This window comes from Sturnus vulgaris, chromosome 9, assembly GCF_052056855.1.
Source record: "Sturnus vulgaris isolate bStuVul1 chromosome 9, bStuVul1.hap1, whole genome shotgun sequence".
NCBI classification, from domain to species: Eukaryota; Metazoa; Chordata; class Aves; order Passeriformes; family Sturnidae; genus Sturnus; species Sturnus vulgaris.
Genome location: NC_142251.1, coordinates 21,385,405 through 21,409,987, shown reverse-complemented (window position 1 = coordinate 21,409,987; position 24,583 = coordinate 21,385,405). Strand labels below are relative to the sequence as shown.

The window sequence follows — 24,583 nt, the reverse complement described above, 5'->3', positions numbered from 1 at the left end:
ATGGTTGTGTGTTGGCTGAATATGCACTAGGAAAGCAAGACTCAGTTCAGTGGAAGCTGAAATTCCTTTTCACTGCAAGTCTCTTGTGGAGAGAGACTGTTTAGTGACATTTTCTATCCATTTACTCTTAGACCACCTGTGTACTTCTCCATTAACTCCACTGATTTATTTATGAAGCCATTATGAAGAAAAAAATAAAAACCCTAGGCGTTTCCTCTTCTAATGTTTATTCTGTTAGGCCAAGTAGCCAAGCTTTCAGACTGCCCTTAAGTTGGGATGCTCTTCATACACCTCAGTTGAGCCCTCCACCGCTAGACTAGAATGGGGGGGACTCGAATGAGCCCAAGTATCCAAACTGAGTCTTTTCCAGCTTGTGCTGGAAACGCTGGGCTGGCAGAAGCGTGTGAGCGCGGGCGGGAGCGCAGTGCCGAGCCCGAGGGGCTGCGGGCCGCCCTCTTCCCCTAGCGCGCATTTCCCGCCCGGCGGGGCTGGAGGGAGAGAGGGAGGGAGGCACGGGCGGAGCGAGCCCCGCTGCTCCCCGCCCTCCCTCCCTGCTTCCCTCCCTCCTCCGGGCCGGCCCTTCCCTCCCCTGGCAGCATCGCGGGCGGTGTCTCGTCCGCGCCCAGCTGGCGGGAGCCGAGGGACACCGTCCGTCCGTCCGTCCTCCCTGCACGGCCCCGACATGTTCCAGCTCCTGCGAGGTTTCCTTCTGCCCGCGGCCGCCTGCGACGGCAACAGGGATGGCGACTCCCGCTACGCCAACCTCTTCCGAAAACTGGACCTCAACGAAGACGGCAGGGTGGACATTGCCGAGCTCCAGACGGGCCTCCGGGCCATGGGCATCCCTCTGGGGAAGGAGGCGGAGGAGGTGAGCGCGGCCCGCAGGCGCTGCCGAGCGGGCTGTGCCGGCCCTGGGCAGGGCAGGGGAGGGCAGGGAGGGGAAGGCAGGACAGGACAGGACAGGGAGGGCGAGGCCGGCCCGGCCGCTCAGCCCCAGGGTCGGGGCGCGGCTGCTGCGCCCCCGGGAGCCGCGTCCGCCGCCTTGGGGCCGCTGCTGGATGAGGCAGCCTCGGGCCTGGCGTTTTCCTTGGCCGGGCCGCTGTTCCAGGCCGGGGGCCGCGTTGTGCGGGCGCGCCCGGGTTGTAGGCGAAGGGTCCCGAGCGGGCACGGCTGTCGGCAGCTCCTCTGCCAAGTAGGTTTGCTCGTCATGGGTGGACTTTTGACGTGCTTTGACTTCTTGATGAGTGATACTCGATAGCGCATTCCTCTTCCAGCACGATAAAAGATGGGAATTTACAGCTTTTGTCCGCCGCTCCACCCATGATAATCTAGATCAGAGTAAATTAGGGTTTGCTTTGGGCAGCAGGTACTGTAAACCTGCATAGCCGTAGGTTGCAATTTCAGAACTAGTTATTTAAGCTAAACACATGGAAGTTATTCTTCTTGGCATAGACTGTTGTCAGATACCGAGGCCCTTTATTAGAAAATGCGCACTTGTAACAGTGGCCATCAAACCAGGAAACTGACAGTGCTGAAACTCTTTGTGGTGTGGCTTCTACAGTGCTCAGCTGGACTGTTACATTCCTTTGTCCCTTGTATCAGTGTTGTGACCTCAGAAGTCAGTAGAACTAAAGTCATCAAGCATTCCAGTGTGATGCTGACTTACACTAGCAGGTCTGACCTGTAACCTGGAAGAGAAACTTCTCTTTCCTAATTATTTTTAGTAATCCCCAGGGATCAGCATATGAAATAATTTAATGTGCAATTCTGTAGGCACAAGTGTTTGTGTGGTAAGGCAAGTCACACATACATAGGTTCATTTAGGCTGAGCAGGTGTGGGCGGAGCTACTGTTTTAGCAATTCTGCTTGTTTCAGTTTAAAGAATGATTCCTTTGCATTCCACTGCCGTGCCTCTACCAGCTGTTGCATCCTTTCTGAAGGAGGTGCAGGAAAAGAAACTTAAATTTCAACTCCATTGTTAAAAGATGTGTTGGGTCAATAATTCAGTGAGCTTATGCTGATTGTGTGACAGTTTTTCCCTGTGGTCTCGTTATTTGGTCTCTGTTTTGCTTCCTTCTGTTCTATTTAATTCTCTGTCTCCTATACTTAAGAGAAAAGTATCCAACATGCCTCTTGAGTTGAATGGTGTTTATGCAAGAGTATAAATGAAAGCACACTTTCACTTCAGTATTACTGCTGGTCAAAGTCATCTTTACAATAGGCACGTTTCCTGTTAGGTTTTTTTGTAATCAAGGGAGGGACAGGTTGGCCTTTCTGGTTATCCATGAGAGTTGTCTGTTCAGAGCATGCTAGCTATGAACTTCAGTCGCACATTATTGTAAACCTGTTGTACCAGTTTGATTGTAGCAATTTGGGGGTTTTACTTACATTGAACAATGGGGAAACAGGTGATCAGCTAATTTTCTGGTGTTTAAAAAGGTGGTCTTCCCACATAATTCACTGAAAGGCCTGGCGTGCTGCTGAAAATTTGAGCAACTTAGAATTGAAGTTGCAAGTTTTTTCTCAAAATCAGTGATCTTCATTAATAGTGCACATCTGAGTAGATGTCAGATTATTCTCAGTTGCTTCAGGATAAACTGAAAGGGATACCCATGAAATAGATAGATATAAACTATACATACCTGGATGTAACAGCAGAAACTGCTGCCTTAGTTGTTAAAGACACACAGAGTAAACAATATGAGTCATCTTCTCATTTGGGAGGGGTGGAGGAATTGTTGGAGTGCAGGGGAACTTCTGTGTGCTCACTGTTTAAACTATGGTGGGCACAGTTGGAACGAGAAACTAGAGCAGTGCTGTGTGCCTGTTAATAACTACGCTTCTTGTAACATGAGAGCCTCAGTAAGTCTTGCCTTCTGCTGCTTTCCTGCCTTTATGTGGCTCATCTGCTTCCTGTAGCTTCTTGCAGCTCAAAGCTGCCTTCTCCCACTTCAAGCTCTACTACAAGCTCTAAAGTGATGTTGAATTCACTTTTCTTACTGCTTGGCAAAAAAGTATTTTATTAATGAAGTCAGATATTGAATCATCATATTTGGAGAGGCAGAAGTAGTCTTATAATTACTGATAACTAATAAATAAAGAATTGAGACATGAAAATATTACACGATGGGGCAAAGTGCTGTCTACTGAATAGTATCTGCTCAGCCCTGCCAGCACAGTGGCACCGTGGCACAGGCAGAGCTTGGGATATCCTAGAGCAGAGTTAGCTTTGGTGCATCAGAGACTTAAACCTCATTATGTTGATGCTGCTCTGTGTTATGTTTCCAAAAATCTCTTGCAAGGCTGGCTTCCAACACATAGGATGAAATCCATATACCTGGGAGTGTTGGCTGTTGTTCTTCTGAGCTGCACAGCAGTTTCTGGCTAACCTGTGGAAAAGGGACTGTTTGAGTGCTCCTGGGTTTCACTGCTAAGTTGGTTGATTCAAAGCTGTACCACCTTCACAGTACGGTGTTTGTGCTGCTGGTACTGCTTTGCTCTTTTAAGTGCAGTTCCTCTCTAGAAGGAATATGCCTGTTTTAAAAGAGAAAAGCTACTATCCATTTGAATAATAGACTGCTGGTATGCACCTTCCAGCATCTGTGAACCTGTGTGGTAAGCTTTGGAGGTGGCTTGCATCTCCCACTAAGGAAGAATCATTTTTCCCCCATAGTAAGACATCATAGCTCAACCTGACAGAACCTCCTGACTGTGTTCTGCTTGACCTGCCTTGTGGCAGTATCTGACAGACAAAAGTAAATGACTAGTAAATCTGGAATGTGTGCTGCTTGGAGGCTGCCAGGGTGACTCCTGTTTTATATTGTAGTATCTTACCTGCCAGGAATGGGTTACTTTGCAAAGCTTTGCAGGAGATTCCCCGACATAATGTCTCAACATCTATGAAGGAGGAATTTAGTGTGGTAACTATCAAATATTGCTCTACAAGCAATATTAACAGTTATTGTACAGTGACTTTGATAAGCAGGGACACTAAATAGATGCTGGGATCAGATCACAAACGATCTCATGCTGTGTCTTCAGAATGCCATGAGTCTTGTGGGCGGGAGCACCATAAATGGTGTGAGTGGTTGGGTGAAGCACTATTTTTGTTCATCCTTTCCTTCTGCTGCAATCAGTCCTTACAGTAAATCTGTAGGAGGTGAACCCCATATTTCAAGCTTCAGTTTGTGATAGGAGCAGCCAAGTGTTCAAATTCAGGTGCTATTTATACATTGAGTTCTGGAGCTAAGAGTGGGAAGATGTTACTAAAATGAATAACTACATTCTGGAACCAGTCTGATGATCTTATTTGGACTAACTCTCTTAACATTTTGACATAAGCCTTTGGCTACATTAGAACTCTTTTGGATAAAGAAACAGCATGAAGAGACACCTCTGTGTGGTGGAGACAGGGCCAAATGAGACTAAATTCACGACAGTCAGATTATCGTCTGTTTAGAGTAATTGACTGTTTCCTAAAATTTGGGTCCAATCAAGTCTAAAAATACTCAGAACACTTGAAGTATGTTTCTGCATTTGAAGCACAGGAAATTCAGAATTCTGCCAAGTGAGGCAGGCCCCTGTGCTGTGCTCCACTGCTGTGTCTCAGCATGGGGATGGGTGAGAATGGCCCAGGTGTGTTTTTTTTCCTCCTGTGTGTGTTGTTTCATTCTGTGCCTTTCTCTGGCCTCTAAAACCTGCAGCTAGATAGTGCTTCAGAGCTTGGACTTTCCATAGCAGCTCTTAGTCCAGAAAGCACACACTTGTTTAGTGACTGAGATAAATATGTCCTTAAATGTTTCTTTACTGCTTTATTAAGATTTTTGCACTTATTTTAATTTTGGTAACTTCCCCTGTGTGGCAAAATTAAAAGGGTTGTGGACCAAGGCAACTGAAGCCTCCATTATGTTGTAGCTTAACTGGAAACAGTTATTACTTTGGCAACTCTGAGGAAGAACATCTTATATAGCACTGTATCTACTCTTAGAATTTATCATACCTGATATGCAGCATTAGAGTCACGAAAGCTTCAGTATTTCCCTGTCTCTGTGTCATTCTTTATATGCATTGAAGCTTTCTCTCACCTTAAGAGTTTGCCCAAAACCTGGTAGTCTGGCAGATTCAACTTGTTATCAGAATAGATGTCATGTGATTGTAGAAAACTGGAAGCATTTAGTTCCTTTAAACTTCCCTTTTCAGATCATAACAGATGTGATGATTATGACTGGTTATGAGGACTTAACTGTGAAATTCCACAAGTATATTCAGTAATGTATTCAATTTGTAACTTAGAAATAAAATGTATTGAATTTACTAAGTCTCCACATGAAAGAGCAAGATGAATCTGAAGTTTGTTTTCATAACACTTTAAACATCCAAGGAAATAAAATGAATTATTTTTTAATACTAACTTGATAGGTTTTTTTTCCTGAACAGTGACAGGGTACAGTGAATGATTAATTCATTCTCCTTTTGCTGCAAAGTGCAAGAATGCCAAGAATTCCCAAATCTGGGAAGCCTCACCTCTGAGACATCTCTTAACTGCTGTGTTGAAATGTTCTGCTGTATCCCTGTCTTGTGACAGCAGTGTGTCCCAGGTGAACAAACAAGGGAAACTTCAATCTTTTGAGATGACTACAGCCAGGATGCCTCTGTAGCAGAGTGGTCCTGTTTAATGGGAAAACTCAGTCTACCAAGTATGCTCAAAGTCAAAAATACCAGTGTAACTTGCAAAGAATGCTGAATGAAAGTTCAAGGGATAGTTTGCATCTTCCATGTATGCTGTTTCAGATTCTTGAAATTTAATTCATAGCTATGAGTTGAGAGAGTTTATGCAGGTCCTGAAGGAGCAGGCTCTGCGAGGCATTTTGGGAGAGTGTACTCACACTTGCATCTTGTCCTTTTTTGTCCCGTTTTCTGGAGATTTTGTTAGCTGACATGGAGCAGGGGGAAGATCTCTGCTGGTGCTGTCCTGCTGCAGGGAGGAGCAGTGCCTAGGACAGGGAGCAGGAAGGGGAAGCTCTGCAGCTGAGAGCAGCATCTGCTGCTGTCAGAGATGTGAGTCTGCTGTGCCGGAGTGGGGGCTCCTCATCTCTGTCTGCAGCAGGTTTAAAGGGCCTGCTTGGATGCTCTTTACCTGTTGGTAGTATCCTTTGGGAGGCAAGAGAGTAAATATGAATGCTGAATTTGGACCAGTTGGGAGGCCTTTAGAGGCAGTGCAAATTCCTGTTTCACTCAGTGTTGTGTTGGATTTCTGGAGGTGAAATGTCAGTCTAGTTTGTGTGTTATGTGGACTCACTGGGCTATGATACTGTGTGAACACATCCTCAGGCCCTTTCTCTTTATTCTGGATTTATCTCCTAACTGATGTAGTTTGACAAGGCTGACTTTAATAATCTTTGCTAGTGTTTTGGGGTTATCATAGTCTGCATAAATTTGTGTAGACTTAGCAGATATAAATAGGAGAAGGACTGTTGTCTGTGTGTCCAGTAAAGGGAGAAGTGTTGTGTATACTTCAGCTGTGACTGAATTTGGCATCCAATAATATTACAATTGAATAATTTAAAACTGTAGATTGCAGAGCTGTGTGAATGGCTGAAAAATACTTTAGAGGGAAATAACTGAAAAAGGGGAGAAAAAGGAAAAAAAATGTCATGATTGGTTTTATATGTAGTACTTCTGATTTTAAAAGCAAATGTGAAATGTGTGAATGTCTAAAGGCATGATGATGTTCTTACTGTGGCCCTCGAGTTCTTTGTATGCAGCATTTTTATCTGTGCCCTTTGAAACTCTGATTGCAGAACACATAATTGCTACTTGCACCAGTGATGTATGTTGAAGTGCTGTTTTGTGCTTGTGTCTTGTAGATAGCATGATAGGAAGCCAGTAACTTCTTGATGAATCACTTCCTTGTAAATATTCTTTACATTACATTAATTAGCTGAAATACCAAGCTAATGAATAGATTGGTAATCCTTTGTACTCAGCAGCCCCACCTTTCATGCACAGTTCACTTTTGTAAAGAGAATGTAAAGGCTCATGCACAATACACAAATGACACTAAATAATGTAAAAATTAGACCGTAAGTTTAAAAGTCTACATAAAAACATGAGTATTTCTAGTGTATTGCATTCTTTGTCTTTACATTGTAGCCATGAATGTGTTAAAGTTCATAACTTTGGCATAGAGCAATCTAATAATTCATCAGGACACTTACAGAGAAGGCTAGGGAGTTTTTGATGTGTATATAAAGCCTGTCTGTAATTCTTTTTTTTAACAGACCTGACTTACATTTCCACACCAAATACAGAGGTCTTCTGACAGAGTAGGAATTCAACACTGCAACATGATTTATATAACGGGGAATTTTTTAAAAAATACTTTCAGTGTTTCAGTCTGCTTGTGGCCTCGTGTTGGTGTTGCCTGATTGTGCAGAACTATGAAAGTAGCTGTATTAACAAAATATGCAACAGAAAAAGAATAAAAATAGTAGAATTATGAAGAAAAAGGAAGAGGAGAAAAGACAAAGGTGACAGTGTCATGACCAAGTACGCCAGCACAGGAGCATTTTAGTCTGTTTGTTTGAAGGTCTGTAGCATTAAAAAGAAACATCATAGAATCATTGCATTGTTTGGATTGGTAGTGACTTTTAAAAGGTCTTGTAGTCCAATTCCCCTGCAATAAGCAGGGACATTTTCGACTATATCAGGTTACTCAGAGCCCCACCCAGTCTCACCTCAGATGTTCCCACTGTGCCAGTGTTTTACCACCCTGGTAGTTAAAAACTTCTTCCTTATATGTAATCTAAATTGACACTCGTTATGTTTAAAACCGTTGCTCCCTGTCCTATTGCTACAGACCCTGCTGAAAAGTTTGTCCCTGTCTCTTTTTTAAGTCCCTTTAAGTACCAAGAGGCTGCAGTAAGGTCTCCCTGGAGCCTTCACTTCCTCAGCCTGAAAAACTCCAGCCTTTGCTCACAGGCATCTCACAGGAGAGGTGCTCCTGCTCTCTGATCATGTCTGTGGTGTCTGTGCTGTGCTGAGGAGCCCAGAGTTGGATACAGTGCTCCAGGCAGGGTCTCATGAGGGCAGATAGAGGGATGGAAGCTCCCTTGAGCTACTGGTCATGCTTCTTTTCCTGCACTCCAGGGTATGATTGGCTTTCTGGGCTGCAAGCACACAATGCTAGCTCCTGTCATCATCTCAACTGTCTTCCTATATCTGTCAGGAATTAACAATTCTTTATGTGGTCACCATTTCATTTTGTCCACTGAATTATCCTTATTGCTTGGGGTTACAGTTTTTAGACAATGAGACAAGAAATGGTGTGCCTTGAAAAGTAAGCATTTGGATCTGGGCCTTTGTAAAGGTGAGGTGATCCCACAGTAAGGCTGTAACAAGAAATGGCAGGTTTTATGTGGCAGGCATGCCAAACATTGTTTCCCAGGACTCCTAAGCTAGTGTTGGCACCTTGGTTGGTTCCTGCTCTATTGTAAGCATGCCTATTTTAAAATGTGTGTAGTTCTCCTCCACCTGAGAAGCTGGTGACCCAGGCACTGGCACAGTGACAAGTGGCTGTAATTACACAAAATCTGGTAGTGTATTAAATGCAGAACAGCAGAGTTGGATTCAGTGTTGAACTGAAGTGGGGGATGATTGACTGATGGAGTGGTTTGCTTGTGGAATCTCCTTCCTTGGAGGTGTCCAAGACTCAGTTGGATGTGGTCCCACACAACCTGATCTTATTAGACATGCTTTCAGCTGGGGTTGAGTTCAATGGATTACAGAGGTTCCTTCCAACTTGAATTATTATTTGATGCTGTGAAGGGGCAGTTTGTACCTAGGACTCAGTGTGCCAGGCTCCCCACAGAATCCAGGGGGTGTCTTCCTGCTGGCCTTGCCCATGGAGTGTGGAACCCCCCAGGAGGAAGTTTCTGCCTGCCAAGCAGAAGACAAGCTTCTTTTGGTGTTCCTGTTACTTCCACAGACTTGCAAATTTCTGATTTTGATCTGAAACTCTAGCACCCACCTAATCAGTTCATTTCATAGACAGCAAGAGGCTTTTGTTTGCATGAGCTTTTAGATTTGTACTGAGAGAAAAACACATGTGCCATACGTTTTTTGTTCCCTGTCATTTCTGTTCTGCTTCACTGAGAGTGGCTGAGACTGGCTTGAAGTCTGGAAAACAACTGTCAAAACAAAAGCAGGAAATAGAGTATGTTTGTGCTTACCCTTTTCTCATTGTTGCAGTATGGAATCCACTTCTTTGGCAGATGAACTGAAAGGTGCCTCCCTTCACACTCAGAAATCACCAGCTCTCTGAACTTCCTAGGAGTTCCTGTTTTCTTTGGCTCACATCATCTTCAGCAGCGGAGGTTTTGCAATTATAATTTAGTTCAAGTTTTGTCCTATCTGTGAGCCAGAAAACCTTGTTCTGCATTTTGGTTTGTGTGGTTCAGGTAGCTATAGGGAACAGTAACAATTACAAGTGCTCCATAAGTCACCTCTTCTCAGGAAAGCCTGGGAGCCCAGCAGAACACTCAGAGCCTGCAGCAGGAGGTGCCGTGCATGGACTGAAAGGTGATTTGAGATTGCAGTGTCTTTGAGAGGGGACTCTTCAGACTAGAGTAATTTTTAATGGTGAGGTTTGGTTGGTTTCTTGTGTTTTTTGTTTTCTTTTTTTTTTTTTTTTTTTTTTTTGAATGATTCATCTACTAGCCTTTCTTAATTTCTTGTTAGAATGTTGTGGTCAGACTGTATCCATAAATATCTATAATTGTAAACTAACTTTTTTGTAATGGGAGATTGTGAACAGCTCTAACTATATTGACAGAGACATAAAACTGAATTGATGAGTATATCTATCTGTGGTGACAGGTTATTAATAGAAATTGCAATCAAGCTGGACTTGTGACTGTATTAAGAACACTGTTTTTCAAAGCTGATACCAAATCACAGTTATCTGAATATGTGGTATCTTGAGTTGATTTTTGTTGTGCACAAGTGCTGTATTACGGGAGGGAAATAATTTGCTCATTTCACTGTGGTGTACCACATCGTTTTGTGCTCCATTTCATTGAGAAATCCTTGATCATCTTATAAATCTTGGTTTTTGAGATGAAGTTTTAAAGTATATTACTTTTTGTAGAGTGATAGGGAAGATGAGGGAGGCAACATACATACGTTTAGACCTCTTCAGTCTTTTTCAGATACCTGCAACAAATACATCAATTTTTCTGCTTCCTTTGTGTTTGGTTTCTGTAGCCTAGAACTTGTTGGACTTTGGTCTTTTGAGGACCTCTACTAATTAAAGAGGATTAAAGAAAATTAAAACCAGATTTTGCAGATTAGAACAGGCATTCAAATCTTGTTGAGGGTTACTTTATTCAGAAACTGCAGTTGCACAAGGCAGTCTGCTAAATAGAAGATATTTGGGAGAATTTTTGGCATATGTAACCTGAAGTGCTGTGGAACTGCAGTTAGTGAGGAGATCAAAGTTCCATTTTCATGCTGAAGTTTTCTGGCCCTTTGTTGGTGGAGAAGTGTCTGCCTGGGCTGTGTTTGAGACTTGTTTCCTGCAGCCCTGGCAATTGCATACCATGCATTCAATGCATAGTTAATTCTACATGAAGTGTTTCTATCTGCAGGACAGTTCCTAGGAAGCACAGGCAAGAAAGGAAGATAAGTGTGTTTGTATTTGTTACAAGTTTGTTTAAAACTGTAGTCAGGGCTTCAGTTTGAAGTAGAAAGCCAAGTTCTCTCAATCACTGAGGGCTGGAAGTGCCAGTGAGGCATGATCTTTGTAATTTTTTGGTCAGCATTTAAAGAGTTAATTGCTGTTTGTATTTTTTAATCTTTATAATTCATAATTAATAGACTTGATTAAGATGGTAGTCAAGGTTCTGCTTATTTTACTGGCGAATTTCATATACAGGAAACTCACAGGCTTTAACTGTTCTCAGGTTTTTCTCCTGTCCCCCACCTCTTCCTCCATAAATTATTTGGTACTTGTAGATATAACTTGCCAGTGCTGGTAAGAAACCTTAACATTTCTGCACAGAAAAGTTATATAAATAATAAATAATTCTTTCTTAAATATATATTTACTGTCAAGTGTTTTCTCTTCCTATGCAAATACTGAGTGTGTTAAATTCTGAAAAAAAATGATGCTTTGTGACCTGCTGTAATTTGGACAAATAAAATATTCATTTTTCTCTCAATAGAAAATTTTTAGAGCTGGGGATACTAACCAGGATGGACAGCTGGATTTTGAAGAATTTATGCAGTATCTTAAAGAACATGAGAAAAAGATGAAACTGGCATTTAAGAGCCTGGACAAAAACAATGATGGTATACTTTGATTTATTTTATATGTTCAAACATTGTTTGAAGAAACTGCATTAAAAGTAGTGTAACTTATATTTGTCTGAACTGGAGCAAAAAGTTGTGAATATAGAATCCTTACTTCTTTTCCTTAACATGATCATAATTGAAGTTTGCTATAGATTGAAAACAAAATGATTAATTATAGTCTTTATTCTTTCTATTTTCTCCAAGTCCACTGAACTGGGGTTCCTTCTTCCCCAGATGGAGAAACTGTGAGGAAATTTCTGACTATTTCTAACTATTAAAGATAAACCAATTTTTAACTAACTGTATATTTGCGTCTCATTTGCTTCGTCCTTGTAGTAGACAATCAAAACACATCATCTGTGGTAAGTTGATTTTTAAATCATCTTTGCAATTATTCAGCTGTTACAATGAGCTCCAAGGTGCTATGTTTATTAAGATCCGTGTTTTAAATGTGTATCATCTTTATTTTAATGTTTCAAGGAAAAATTGAAGCCTCAGAAGTTGTCCAGTCCCTCAAGATATTGGGTATAAACATTTCAGAAAAACAGGCAGAAAAGATCCTGCAAAGGTCAGGAATTATTATTTTTTGAGGCAGCTTAATCTTCCTTGTATTGTTAATTTTTATATTGTTCTGTTTCTGAGAGGGGGATAAATGGGATTATGACTTTGAAGGGTGTTGGTAGCTACTATTGGAGCATCTGGTTCTGGGAGGAGAATGTTGCTTTATTTCTTTGTAAATGTTGTTGATAGAAAGAAGCACTGTTTTATGTCTTTAAATGGAATAGGACAGATGCACTTGGATAAGAGAAGCATAGTATTGAAAGACCATGGCAGATTCAGCCTAGAAGTCACTATATGGAATTGCATATGGAATTGTTATTGATGTGATAACCCAAGTTAAAAAAAGGAGGGGGAAGAAAAAGCAGAAAACCAGAACAAAACCCCACCATTACTATTTCCTTATATAGTTTTGTTCAATTTCTTTTCAGTATTGATGCTGATGGGACCATGACAGTGGACTGGAATGAGTGGAGAGATCATTTTATGTTTAATCCAGCTACAGACATTGAAGAAATAATTCGATATTGGAAACATTCCACTGTAAGTTCAACTTGTCTTTTAACCTAGTGCAGCTCTTAAGTTCATCTCTGCTGTGTTAATTTGTGATATTGAGTACAACAGCTTCACACTTGTTATATTTCAGGTGTATCTGTATTGTTTGGTTTTCCTTTTCACTTCATGCTCTCCCATTTACAAGCAGGATTGTATCAGATGAGTTCCTTCTGAATGAAGGAATTGCAAATAATTATCAGTAAATCTTAAGACAGAATCTTTTTTCTCTTTTGGAGATATTTCATAGAAAAATAATAACTACAATATTAAATCTTTTTCTTTGTACATTAAAATACGATTGGATTTGTTGAAACAACTTATATAGACATTTTAACTGTTTCTTAGGTTGAAATTAATATTTGCAGTTATATAGTATCATTATAATTATCATAAAATCACTGGTGTCTTTACTGGTGATTTTCTGTGCACATCATGCTCTTTTGTGCCATAGAATTTCAATATTCAGAATATACAGCAACAGGTTATCCACTATGCAGAGAAATTTTTAAAGTTTTTATTGAATGGAACTGTTGACACCTCAGTGACTGATTTTTAAGAGCAATAATAAAGTAAGTAAACCAACAGTAATCCTATTTGCTAAATACCCTTCCTGTAGATCATTGGAGGAAAAAAAGTAAGGTTAGATGCCTTTGAATATACTGAGACCATTTATATCTCCAGGGATTAGTCAGCATTTCCATAATAAAAAACACGTTATGAGATCTGAGATCTTTGAGTGTTTGACACTGTACAACCTCAGTTCAGGAATGCCTACCAAAAGGGAGTTAGCTCCCTGTTTGCTGAAGACAGCACTTGAAGCACTGCTCTGAGATCAAATAGTCCTGGTCCCAGCTTACATCGTGGAAAAAAACCTTTGCTGTAATAAAATGCTCCTTACTATTATTAAATATAAGATCTGTATTTTTCTTTTTTTATTATGGAATGTCATTAGTTGCCCCCAAGAAACAACTGAGGGAGTCTCCTGTGATCTTAGTGTTGCAGTCAGCTGATGACCCAGTTATCACAGCAGGCAAAATCCAGCAACACAGCTGGTCTTGGAGATAAGAGCAGATGTGAGACCTCCCAGCCTGGCTGGCATTAACAGACAGCTCTTACAATTCTGTTTTTATTATATAATTGCTATCAGACTCTTCCAAGCAGATAGCTACAATGGCATAGAATTATTATGTGGCCTGTCTGTTATAAACACTCTCAAATTTATCTTTCTTTTTTTTCCTTAGTTGTGTTTAGGTCTTGGTACACACAAGGTTTAAACCCTGGTAGATATGCATAATACCTCTTAGAACACTGAATTTATGTTTTGAGAATTTTGATTGATCTTTTGACGTTTCCATGTAGCTGAGCAACTGATGACACCTTATTTTGAAACCTCAAATGTGAGAAAGATGAAAGGGTTTTCCAATTAATCTATTCTGTGTTCAATATCCAGAATAGTTGGTGCTTATCCTCTGTGTCCAGTGGCTTTATTTACACTCTTCATTCTGCAATTTTTGTCCTAAATGACCAGGACAGTATTCTGTCTACTAACAGAGAGGGAATGCAGCATAAATTAGGGATATAATGTCTACAATTAAAATCAATGGTAGTTCAAAGGTTTATCAGTTAACACACTTTCTGGTGTTAATAACCTATCAGTTATTAATACATTTTTGTTCTTTTTATACATTTAATTTATGTGTAATAGCAGATTTGCATTATCTACAGTGTACTTTTTCTCGTGCATCATGATTATAGGTTGCACTTAAGAGCAAAAGTGACATGTGAGATTTCATAGTGTTATGCCTTAGTTTTGTCATTAATATCTGTTAATGTTGTTCTTTGATCAAATCCAGTGAAAATACAAACATGTCCCCCCTTAGTGAAATTTCAGACTTTTATAGCTGAAAAACGTGATTAAATGTGTCTTTGAGTATAACGGATGATAAGAAAATCTATAGGGCATTTGTCAAACTTTTCATTTCGTAGGATAATACACAACAGTTACCAGAAATAGAATATTCTGATCTATCAGCTCTTAAAACCCTGCTTTAAAATGTTGAGCAATGTGGGGGAAGGAGACATCCCACATGTGTGAATAAATTACCGTGAGAGAAATCTCGTGTTAGCAACCTTAGGAGATTACCAAACTAATCCCACAAGACTGTCTGGTGAAAGGTTAGCTGCAACATCTAAGCATTTAGTGCTGACTTTAAAGGACTGCTGATCATGACAGAATGTCTTTGCTTGGGCCGTACTCAAGGAGGAAATTTGTTGTAATTTTTAATGACGATGGTGCAGTCTTTGAAATGGTGGGTCTGTGGTGTTACTGCTCAATATCTATGTAGAAGGCACTTAAAGCTGCTTTTCATTGAATAGCAATGCATAGCAAGTTAATTATAGAATGTAAATTAGAGATATTTGTAACTAGCACTTTATTTGCACATTCTTAGGTAATATATTAATTTGGAAGTAGAACTGTGGATAAAACTGAGGTGATGGAATGAGTTATTTGCACATCTTTACTTTGGATTCATAAAGGTACTGGACATAGGAGATAGCTTGACTGTTCCAGATGAGTTCACAGAGGAAGAGAAGAAGACTGGGCAGTGGTGGAAGCAGCTCTTGGCAGGAGGAGTGGCTGGTGCTGTCTCTAGAACAGGTACAGCACCCTTAGATCGCCTTAAAGTCATGATGCAGGTAGGTGCAATGTTCAACAATTTATTGGTTTCCAGGGTATCACTTCAGGTTTTAGAGATCTGTTGGGAAAAAAATTGAGGGCCAAGGTCGGTGTTTAAATTGCAGATGTCTTGCTATGGTTTGACAATTTCGATTTTTTGTGTTGATAAAAATGGTATTTTTCATTGTGTTCTTATTTGTGGGAAAAAATGTAAGCAAAATGTTATGGTACTAGTGCTACTTAGATTTTTTCAATCGTGCATATGGTTTCGCTAGTTGATATATTTAGTCAATTTAATACTGATGTGTTTTATAATTAATCAGAGCAGTGTTCTCTATTGTGACTTTGGTTTTGTTTTTTTTAGGTTCATGGTTCAAAGTCAAACAAAATGAATATAGCCAGTGGCTTTAAACAAATGTTGAAAGAAGGTGGTGTCCGATCCCTTTGGAGGGGGAATGGTGTAAATGTTGTGAAAATAGCTCCTGAAACAGCTATTAAGTTCTGGGCTTATGAACAGGTAGGATGATAAATCAAGAATGAAAATAATGCTAAATAAATTCCTAAATCACTCTCACTGTTCATTATTGGCACTGTTTTGTTATATAGGACTTGTTGTCATGGTTGGGGATTTTGTCATAGTAATTTGAGTGACTTTCAGATTTAAAATAGTCTATGGAATATTTACTATTAGGCAGATTTTACTGTTGTATTATAAGCAGTGCAAATAAATGATATCTGTTAGATGTTTTAGACTGTCCCTGATTCTGCATGGCTTTGTGTGGAGTGCTGCATTAACATCTAGATTGTTGCTGCAAAGTGACAGGCAAAAACTTGGCACATTATGCTAGCTGAGCTTACAGGGGATCCATTTAAAGTCAAATATCACAGTGCTCATGTGTGTATGCTATGTATGATGCCCTCATCCTGGATTTCAGAGTTATATTTACCTCTGAATCAGCTTTAAGCATCATGTTAAGGCCTAATCCTCCTTTGGAAAATGAACTCCCATTCTGGTGTATTTAAATGAGCTTTATTTTTGCTCTGTGGGGCTTGCTAGTGCCTCAAATAAGACCAAATGAGTATACTGCACATCTCTGTACAAAGAGGAGATAAACCCAACAAAATATCAAATAAACTTGGGGATGTTGCAAGACTGAACAGCAGATTTTGGTGCCACAGAGTAACCTTGGGCACATTATTCTTTACTCATGGAATGACACACTATGTACAGTGCTCAGAGTGCTTCTGTGAAATTGATAGTTGATCTTTCATTCTTTGATTGGACAACTGGATCTGCAAGTGAATTTGGTTCCTCTTTGTTTTCTGGAGTTCTTAGTGTAGGTACCCTTGAGTTGGCTGTTTGCAGAACGCCTGATGGTACTGTGGGTGACTGAGGTATTTAATCTAAGAATTCTTACAGGCTGGAATGTTTATTGTGTGCTGGAGAATCTTTTTGGGTTAATGTAAATGCATGAAAAACTAAGAATGGCTTGAAAAGACATATTTTGCTATACTCTTGCCTTTTATAATAACTCTTGCCACTCCTAAAAACATGTGTTTATTTGTGTTTTAACTATACAGTATAAGAAGATACTCACTAAGGATGATGGAAAGTTAGGCACTGTTGAAAGATTTGTATCTGGTTCTTTGGCTGGAGCAACAGCACAAACTTCTATATATCCCATGGAGGTAAGATAATCTGCTTCCATTGGAGCCTGCAAAATGTTTGATTTGTTTCCTAAGTAAACCCCATTTTGCTCTTGAAATTATTGTAAAAATTACTCTCTAGTCTAATATCCTAATTTATTTTTATTTTGTACTTCCTTTCAGACTTTCAGTGCTAGGCATTTTAGAATATACTATGTTCTAACTGATTATTGTAATTTTTCCATATATTTTGCTGTATAATATTTTTTAAAACAATCTTTAAATAAAACCTGGTGCAGGAAAAAACACCACCCAAGAACATTTAAAATTCAGTATGTATTCAAGCCTTTTGTAAACTGGGCATAAATCCTTTTCCTACTATATGTAAGCAAGGAATGGTCTTGTCTGTTCACTTGTGTTGTGTTGTGATGGGAAGCTGTGTCTGATAAGGGAGCAGTGTGGGGAAGGATGTGACAGCTCCAGCTCGGGCTGGGTGGATTGGCTGCTCTTTCCCCTGTAGGACATACCTCTAGATGGTGCTGCATATTGCAGTTTAACTAGTGTTCATGTATTAACTGCTCCAGTGTAACTGCTTACACACCATTTCACAGAAACAGGATGTATTTTCTTTACTGCTGGTTCCCCAGAAGGTTTATCACTTGTGCAGAATAGATGATGGGGTTGGGGCTAAACCAATACTAACATCAAGTTTGGTAGTAATGGCAAAGGTAACTTAAATAGCTTTTTCATGGGTGAGGATTTCAGTAGGAATGGAACTGTTTTTCATTGCTGAAGTGATAATAATCCCTTTAAAGAGCATCATTGCTATTCCAGAGGGTGAATCCCAGCTGCCCTGAGTACAGAGATGAGTTAAGTTAGGGAAGAACTGAAACATGATGTAGATTGTGTGGATTACACGGATGAGTGCAGACAAGGGAATTGTTCTACAATATCTTCTGGCCTTCCTCACTAAGAGAGGGTACTGTCCTAGAAGTGTGTTTAGGATGTTTCTAGAGAGAAAAAACATGTGCCAGGAAATTCTTGAGGAAGATGTAGTCTTGTGAAGCTTTAAAGACAAAATTGTTGCTCAAGAAACTTCCTCTGCAGTTTCTTTTGGATGCTGTTAATAATTTCTTTGTCCTAGGATGCAGTACAGACTTACTTGCATTATTAATCAGGTGCTGGGTTTCAGTAGTGAGACAATCCTTATGTTCTTCAACTATCTCTCTGTCATACTCTTCGAAATATTTTCTTAATATTCTTTAGTGTTCCCAGACCAGAAGTACATCTGCTAGCATGTTAGTACTCTCACTTGTGCCTTAGCTAATACTTCTATTGAATATTGCCTACGCTGTTGCCTTCAAGTTGATCAAGTAACTGCCTGTTTTAATCAAGAAAATAAAGCTAAAATGCAATTTTAAAAGGCTAAGAATTTGTAAGCTAGTGTATAAGTAATGTGTGGTGCTCTGCCCCAAGATCAGAACTTGAAGAAGCCTGCTGCTAACAAGGCCTTATCAGTAATCAAAGGAGATTTGCTGCACCTAAGTGCAAAGCAGGTCTAGAGAATTGAATAAGCAGAGATATACCGTGTATCTAAATTAGATTAATAAATAGGTGTGTAATTAAGACTGCTATTTTTTCACCTTTTAGGTTTTAAAGACCAGATTGGCTGTGGGTAAAACAGGGCAATATTCTGGGATGTTTGACTGTGCTAAGAAGATTTTAAAAAGAGAAGGTCCAAAGGCCTTCTACAAAGGCTATATTCCTAATATTCTGGGTATAATTCCTTATGCTGGCATTGACCTTGCTGTTTATGAGGTGAGTTTAGATCACTGAATGCATGTAGCTGTCATTAATTAATTTACAAAAAGTGTAAATATTTTTTAGGATGTCTGTATTATTGTACTATTACAGTTGGTTCAATTTTAAAAAGAGAAATGAGACTTTCCATTAATGCTACTAGACCTCAGTGTTTCTGTTTGCCCCTCTTGAGGAGTGCCTGGGTAGATGGGCTCTTCCATGCAAGGGTATCAAGCAGGAAATGTGCTATGAGAGGATTATAGAGACCTTGGCAGTACCACAAGCTTTCATACTTACCTAACCTTTTTAGACTGGAACATACCCATTTTAGAGGAAATATGTGCCTTTAAAAGGATATTCATATTATGATAGTTTATACATTCTTTTGCCAGTTGTGAGGTTTATGAGTGGATTATATTAACTTGAATTCCTTGTGTGTCTTTGCATGTCACCAGAATTCTTTCTGGCTGACACAGCTTTTCTGAGGAGCTTTAAACATGTCGTTCCTTTCCAGAGAAACTGGCACCTATTTCACCCACCAACAATGCTGAAAGTCTTTTATCTACCTTAGATAATACTTATTGCTCCAAAGTGTGTTAAATAACTCAGATGCACAGGCTAATTTTTTTATAGTCTAGACAAATTTTTTTTTGACACTGCATTAGTAATCACCAAAACTTCTTGCACAAATATTTTCAAAGCTGTATGGAATTTCTTTTCTACAGTTTGCATCCTTGTTTCTGCATGGGATGATATGCACAGCTGTGTGAGCTTTTGCTGCACCCTGTGGGGTGCTGAGTTGTTTTCCTGCTCCTGTCCCCAAAGTATTGCAGGTGCATGGGCACTTCCCTGCTGCTGGATCTTTTAAGGATTTCTTTTCTAGGTACTAACTCTCATAGTCTGGTTGAAGTTCTTCCCTGTGTGCCAAGGTGTTTACCTGTGCCCTTCAAGCATGTAGGACTGGCCCAGTAAAACTGGTGCTTTTCAGGACTGAGCCCTTAGGATTTGTTATGAATAAAGTAGCATTTGTTTACCTTTGGGAATGCAGATCTCTTGTCTTACTGTTCAATTTTATACCTTGGCAGCTCTTAAAGAGTACGTGGCTAGAGCACTATGCCTCGAGCTCTGCAAACCCAGGTGTGTTTGTGTTGTTGGGGTGTGGCACCATTTCCAGCACATGTGGGCAGCTGGCCAGTTACCCTCTCGCTCTCATCAGAACACGCATGCAGGCTCAAGGTGAGTTCTCTTCTACTGAAAATGCTTCTGTGTGGTCACATGAAAATTATATAATGTGGGATAGCTCTAGCAGAGACATAGGAATGAAAAAAAAAACTTTTAAAAATTAAGGATGTATCTGGAAAACTCTTCTTAATGTTGGTCCCTTCTCCTTCTTGCCCCCAACACTCTTGTTCTTCATACTCAATTTAAAAAGTAACATTTCAAGCATTGGTGCTTTGTATATTCTGAGAGCCCCATTCCATATAAGACTACCAGAAACATCCCCTCTCATAGTCTGGAAGCATTCTTCTAAACTTTACAATGCTTTCTAAATTTTAGAGATGAAATTATAGGAATTGAACTGTCTTGTGAGGGTAGAAAGCAATGTTTGCTCTGTAGGACATTTCATAAGTATAGTTTCATAGTTGAGATTTTTGTTTGATAGGTTTCTGCACAGACTTAAGGATGGGAACCTAGATTTCCAAAGGAACATAGGTGGATAATGCTTTCCACTGGGATTTAGACACGTGGATATCTCCCAAATGTCTGGGATTAAAAGATCTCTTTTCAGTGGACTGAGAGAGTAGGTTCATGATCCAGATGTTTGATACTTGCTCAAGAATTATAATATTACTAGAACTGTTTTATAACACATTATCTTTTTGTTCTAGCCTCAGTGGAAGGAGCTCCACAGCTAAACATGGTTGGTCTCTTTCAAAGAATTGTTGCTACAGAGGGACTCCGAGGACTTTATAGGGGCATAGCCCCTAATTTTATGAAAGTGCTTCCAGCTGTCAGCATCAGCTATGTTGTATATGAAAAAATGAAACAGAATTTGGGAATAGCATGAAATGAAGGAAAAAAGTGAGATGCTTCTAATACTGTTGGAAAAACCAGAACAATGTTTTCTCAAGTAATCTGCTCTCATAATTAGAGGCAGATCTTTATAGAGAGATGCTGCAACTTCCACATTTGCCCTTAAGTGGGAAGAAACTTTCTTAAATTTTAATTCACCATTTTTAAACAGATACCTATATTGCACTTTAAAATGTCACTGAGATGAAAAGAAAATATCAAGAAACTGTCTTTAAATCAGCAGTATATTTTTATTTTTAGGAAATCATGCATGTTTTACTCATCGGGGTTTTTAAAATTTGTTCTTTCTATGTGTATTTGTCTTGGATCAAACCAAAGGTAGGAGAAGTTTATACTGCCTTGATACTGAATATATGAAAGTGACTTTTTGTTTTGTCACGCTGCCTATACTCAAGCAATTCACAGGCGACATTTTGCATGCCTAGAAGTGAGCACTTTTTTACTTTTGGAGACTGAATATTAAGTTCATAAGAAATGGGATCTTGGATACACACAATGATGGAATAACACATTAAAATGTAGCCCATCACCTTTGTCTTCAGGCAAACCTTTTTTATTTTTCATTATTTAAAGAGCCTGACAAACTGCTGTTTTGCAGTATTGGAATACCTCAAATGGATTTACACGGTATTTTTGTAATACAATCAGCAATTTTGATAACTTGCTTCACTGAACCTGCTTTTCATTGCACTTGTAAATGTCAGCACCATTAACCATGGCAAAATTTGGGTTACAGCTGCATGTTTTATAGGACCATAATAACAAAGGAACAAAAAAAGCTTGGATATTAGATCCATTCCATACAAGTGCAAGCTCCTATTTAAAAATAGGATGGAGGATCCAGTATGAAGCTGGTAGTAATTGCAGCACAGCCAGTGGCAGAGCTGTTCATAGCTGCCTTGGGAACAGGAATGCTTCTCATTTTGGACTCTTAATTCTTTCTCTTATTCAGAGGGCTACATCCACTATGTGCTTTTAGCCAGTAGAGAATTGCATTATGTAGTAAAGGTTTTTTACAGTTTTGTCATGCAAGATCAGTCTTCTGTGCATGCTGGCTGTGGGTATGAAATTGGGATAATAAAATACTGAAGTGTTTTGTCCTGGTGACCAAGTGGCAGTGCTGACCTCAGGTGCCCATCAGATTGATGTTAATGTAGCATGCAAAGCATGCACATAGACCTGTTAGTCCTTGAGAAACAGCTCCTCCTCAAAAAACTAAGTAGACCTTCCTCAATGCAGAAAATTTGGTATTTCCATGGACAAGTCCTGACTTCCTTTTTTTTTTTTTTTTTTTTTTTTTTTTTTTTTTTTTTTTTGTCTGTGTGGAGGGGCACACAGTTGCCTTCAGGCCTGAACACTGAAATAGATTAACAATTATTACCAGACTCATTTGTTAGGCTTTTTCTGCTTTCTGTAATGTGTAGTGTCTTAATCTTAGTAAATTCGGGATTATACTTATGTTGACCTTCTAAAAGCAACTGCTCTTAGACCACTTTCTGAAATTGGATTACTGAAGGAAGAACTTTATTCTGTTAAGGTCATTAAGGGTCTTCTCTTTAATTCTTTCTTCTTTTTTTTGGGTGGGCATGAGGGGTGCATGGTTTTTTTGTTGTTTGTTTTTTTTAAGCAGACAAATAAGCAAGCAAGCAAAAATAACTGCCTGAATCTCCCTTGTTCTACATATGCTTTGGGCCATATTTTTTAAACAGCAATCACGGGCAAATTTGTGTTCAGTGCTTCCATGGCTGGTGTTTATTCTCCATAAACTGATAGATTGCAATTCCATAAAATCTGTATTATAAATTTTTTTGTCACATTTCAGAAAATGGCAGCTCTAGCTGTATTTTGGCCTTCCCTTTAGGGAAACGTTGGACTTTGCACTTTAGAAAAAAAAAGTCATTCTGTCCAAATCATTTATATGTATAATGCCTTTCTGATCTGAGTTTTTCTTGGTTTTGCCAATATCTTTGTACCTTGGGATTTGTGAGATCAGTTGCTGATAATTTTGTTTGACTGCGACCAATAATCAAATGTATTGTGTGTGTGATGTAAAAATGACTTTAGCATTTCTATCTTCCAGACTTGTTCCATTTTGTTTATAGTGTGCAAGTGCCATTATGAGTATTGAAATTATGGTGACCCTTTCAAATGTTGAAAAGATGAGCTATTTCAGATTTGATTTTTCATTATGTGCCTTGATGATGACTGTGTTCAATTGTGTATTCTTTGTCTCTTCAATGTGTGTTTACCTTTCTAGCTCTATAAAACTACCAGTTTCTAATAAATCTTCATTTCCTTATTTAGCTGGAGTGTGCTGATGTGTTTTTTTCAAGGTCTGATAGATGACACTTCTTTATTGCATTATATGCATAATACTCAATGTAAAAAATGAAGGCAATTGATCTAAAAATAGGTTTCAGACTAGACTATGCTTTGCTATTACACTGATACTTGAAAACGGTTTGAGATAAGTTGATTGTCATCCTGTTTAAAATGGTTTCATTGCTTAATGGAAGACCACATGTTTAATATTTTTGATTATTCATTGAACAATATTAGCCAATGATTTGCTTCTATGTGTGTTGTGTGACAGAACCCTTAATAATCAGGGACAAACATACTTGCTTGTATTACTGCTGGTCTTCCTTTGTTGTTAATCTCACTTTTTAGTCCAAGGATCAATATAAAATCTTTTCAAGATAATTGACTTAATTTAGTCTGCATGTGTAGCATGGCTATGCTAGTAAAAGCTTGTTAGCAGCCAATTTTGACAACTCCTTTTGAGTTTTTCACACCAATTCTTCAAATGCTAAATATAAATAAATTAGAGGAAGCTTTTCTTGTTTCTAATTGTTGCAAATACTGTTCTTGTAACATAAGATTTAGAAGTTTTCTTTTAAGTAATGGAAGAGGTAGAGGCACAGTGTATGATTTCTGACTAAGTGAACAATTCGACACTCAATTTGACTTGAGGCAAGAATGCTTTTAACTCCAAGTGCTCTGTAAGAATACCCCAGAAGGGAAAGATTATTTGTTTTTGCTTCAAGATGTATGTGGAGTGTGACAGGTATTCAGTACCATTAACACTAGAAAACACTGCAGAAATGGCATGAAATCTGAAATAGTGCTGCCAGTTTGTCTTTCCCTCTTGTCTGTGGTAGGCTTCCTGGCAGGATATGCTGCTGCAGCAGGGACATTCCTTACAGTAGCACCAGCCTGGCCCAAGCTGCCTGGCACACCTGCCTGTGGGAAGGTGAACTGTGTGTTGAAAGGCTCTCGGCAGCTTTCCCTTCTGCCAAAGAATGCCTGGTGAGCCTGGGTGTGGGCCTGCCTGGTGCCCAAATTAGCCTTCAGAGGCCCAGGCTGAGGTGACTTCTGTCCTTTCCTGCCTTGCTTCACAGCTCTGAGCTGGCTGCACTTGCTGGTACAGGCAGGATGTATTGGCAGCTTTCTCTTCGTGCCTTTCTGATATTTAATGGTTGGATAAGGTACATCAAGAAGTGTGTTACTGTAAGTGCTACTGCCATATATAAATTACTAAAATATCAAGGATGTCTCAACCTGCAGGCTATTTGCTGTGCAAGGAAGTGTGCATTTTAAATGCTTCCCCTTCTGATGCCAGCGTTGTCTTGGGAACGGCTTTTAGGACTTGAATTAAAACAAGCTAACTGATCCTAAACTACATTGTGGAGAACATAATTGATAAGAACTGGATATTTAACAGAGAGTGATTTTGGAATATTGACAGTTCTGGTGTATAACTTAAGTCTAGCTTCTAAGCCCTCGTGGTGTCTGAAAATGCGTAGAAATATTACTTCTTTTGTCAATATTTGTCCCTGGTAAAAATTCTGTGTTTTGGCAACTGAATAAATGCTTGAGTATTGTGCACCCAAACTCTTA

The 24,583-nt window shown here is 39.4% G+C and overlaps 1 protein-coding gene across 1 annotated transcript; it reads left to right on the top strand.

The window, feature by feature from the left end:
- Positions 1-468: 468 nt before the first annotated feature.
- Positions 469-22,986, top strand: SLC25A24 (solute carrier family 25 member 24). Its single transcript, XM_014885396.2, has 10 exons — positions 469-868; positions 11,223-11,349; positions 11,833-11,920; positions 12,342-12,453; positions 15,004-15,162; positions 15,507-15,659; positions 16,724-16,831; positions 18,440-18,607; positions 19,675-19,825; positions 20,479-22,986. The coding sequence occupies exons 1-10, from the start codon at positions 683-685 to the stop codon at positions 20,655-20,657; spliced, it is 1,431 nt and encodes a 476-aa protein (XP_014740882.1). The 5' UTR covers positions 469-682; the 3' UTR covers positions 20,658-22,986.
- Positions 22,987-24,583: the final 1,597 nt, after the last annotated feature.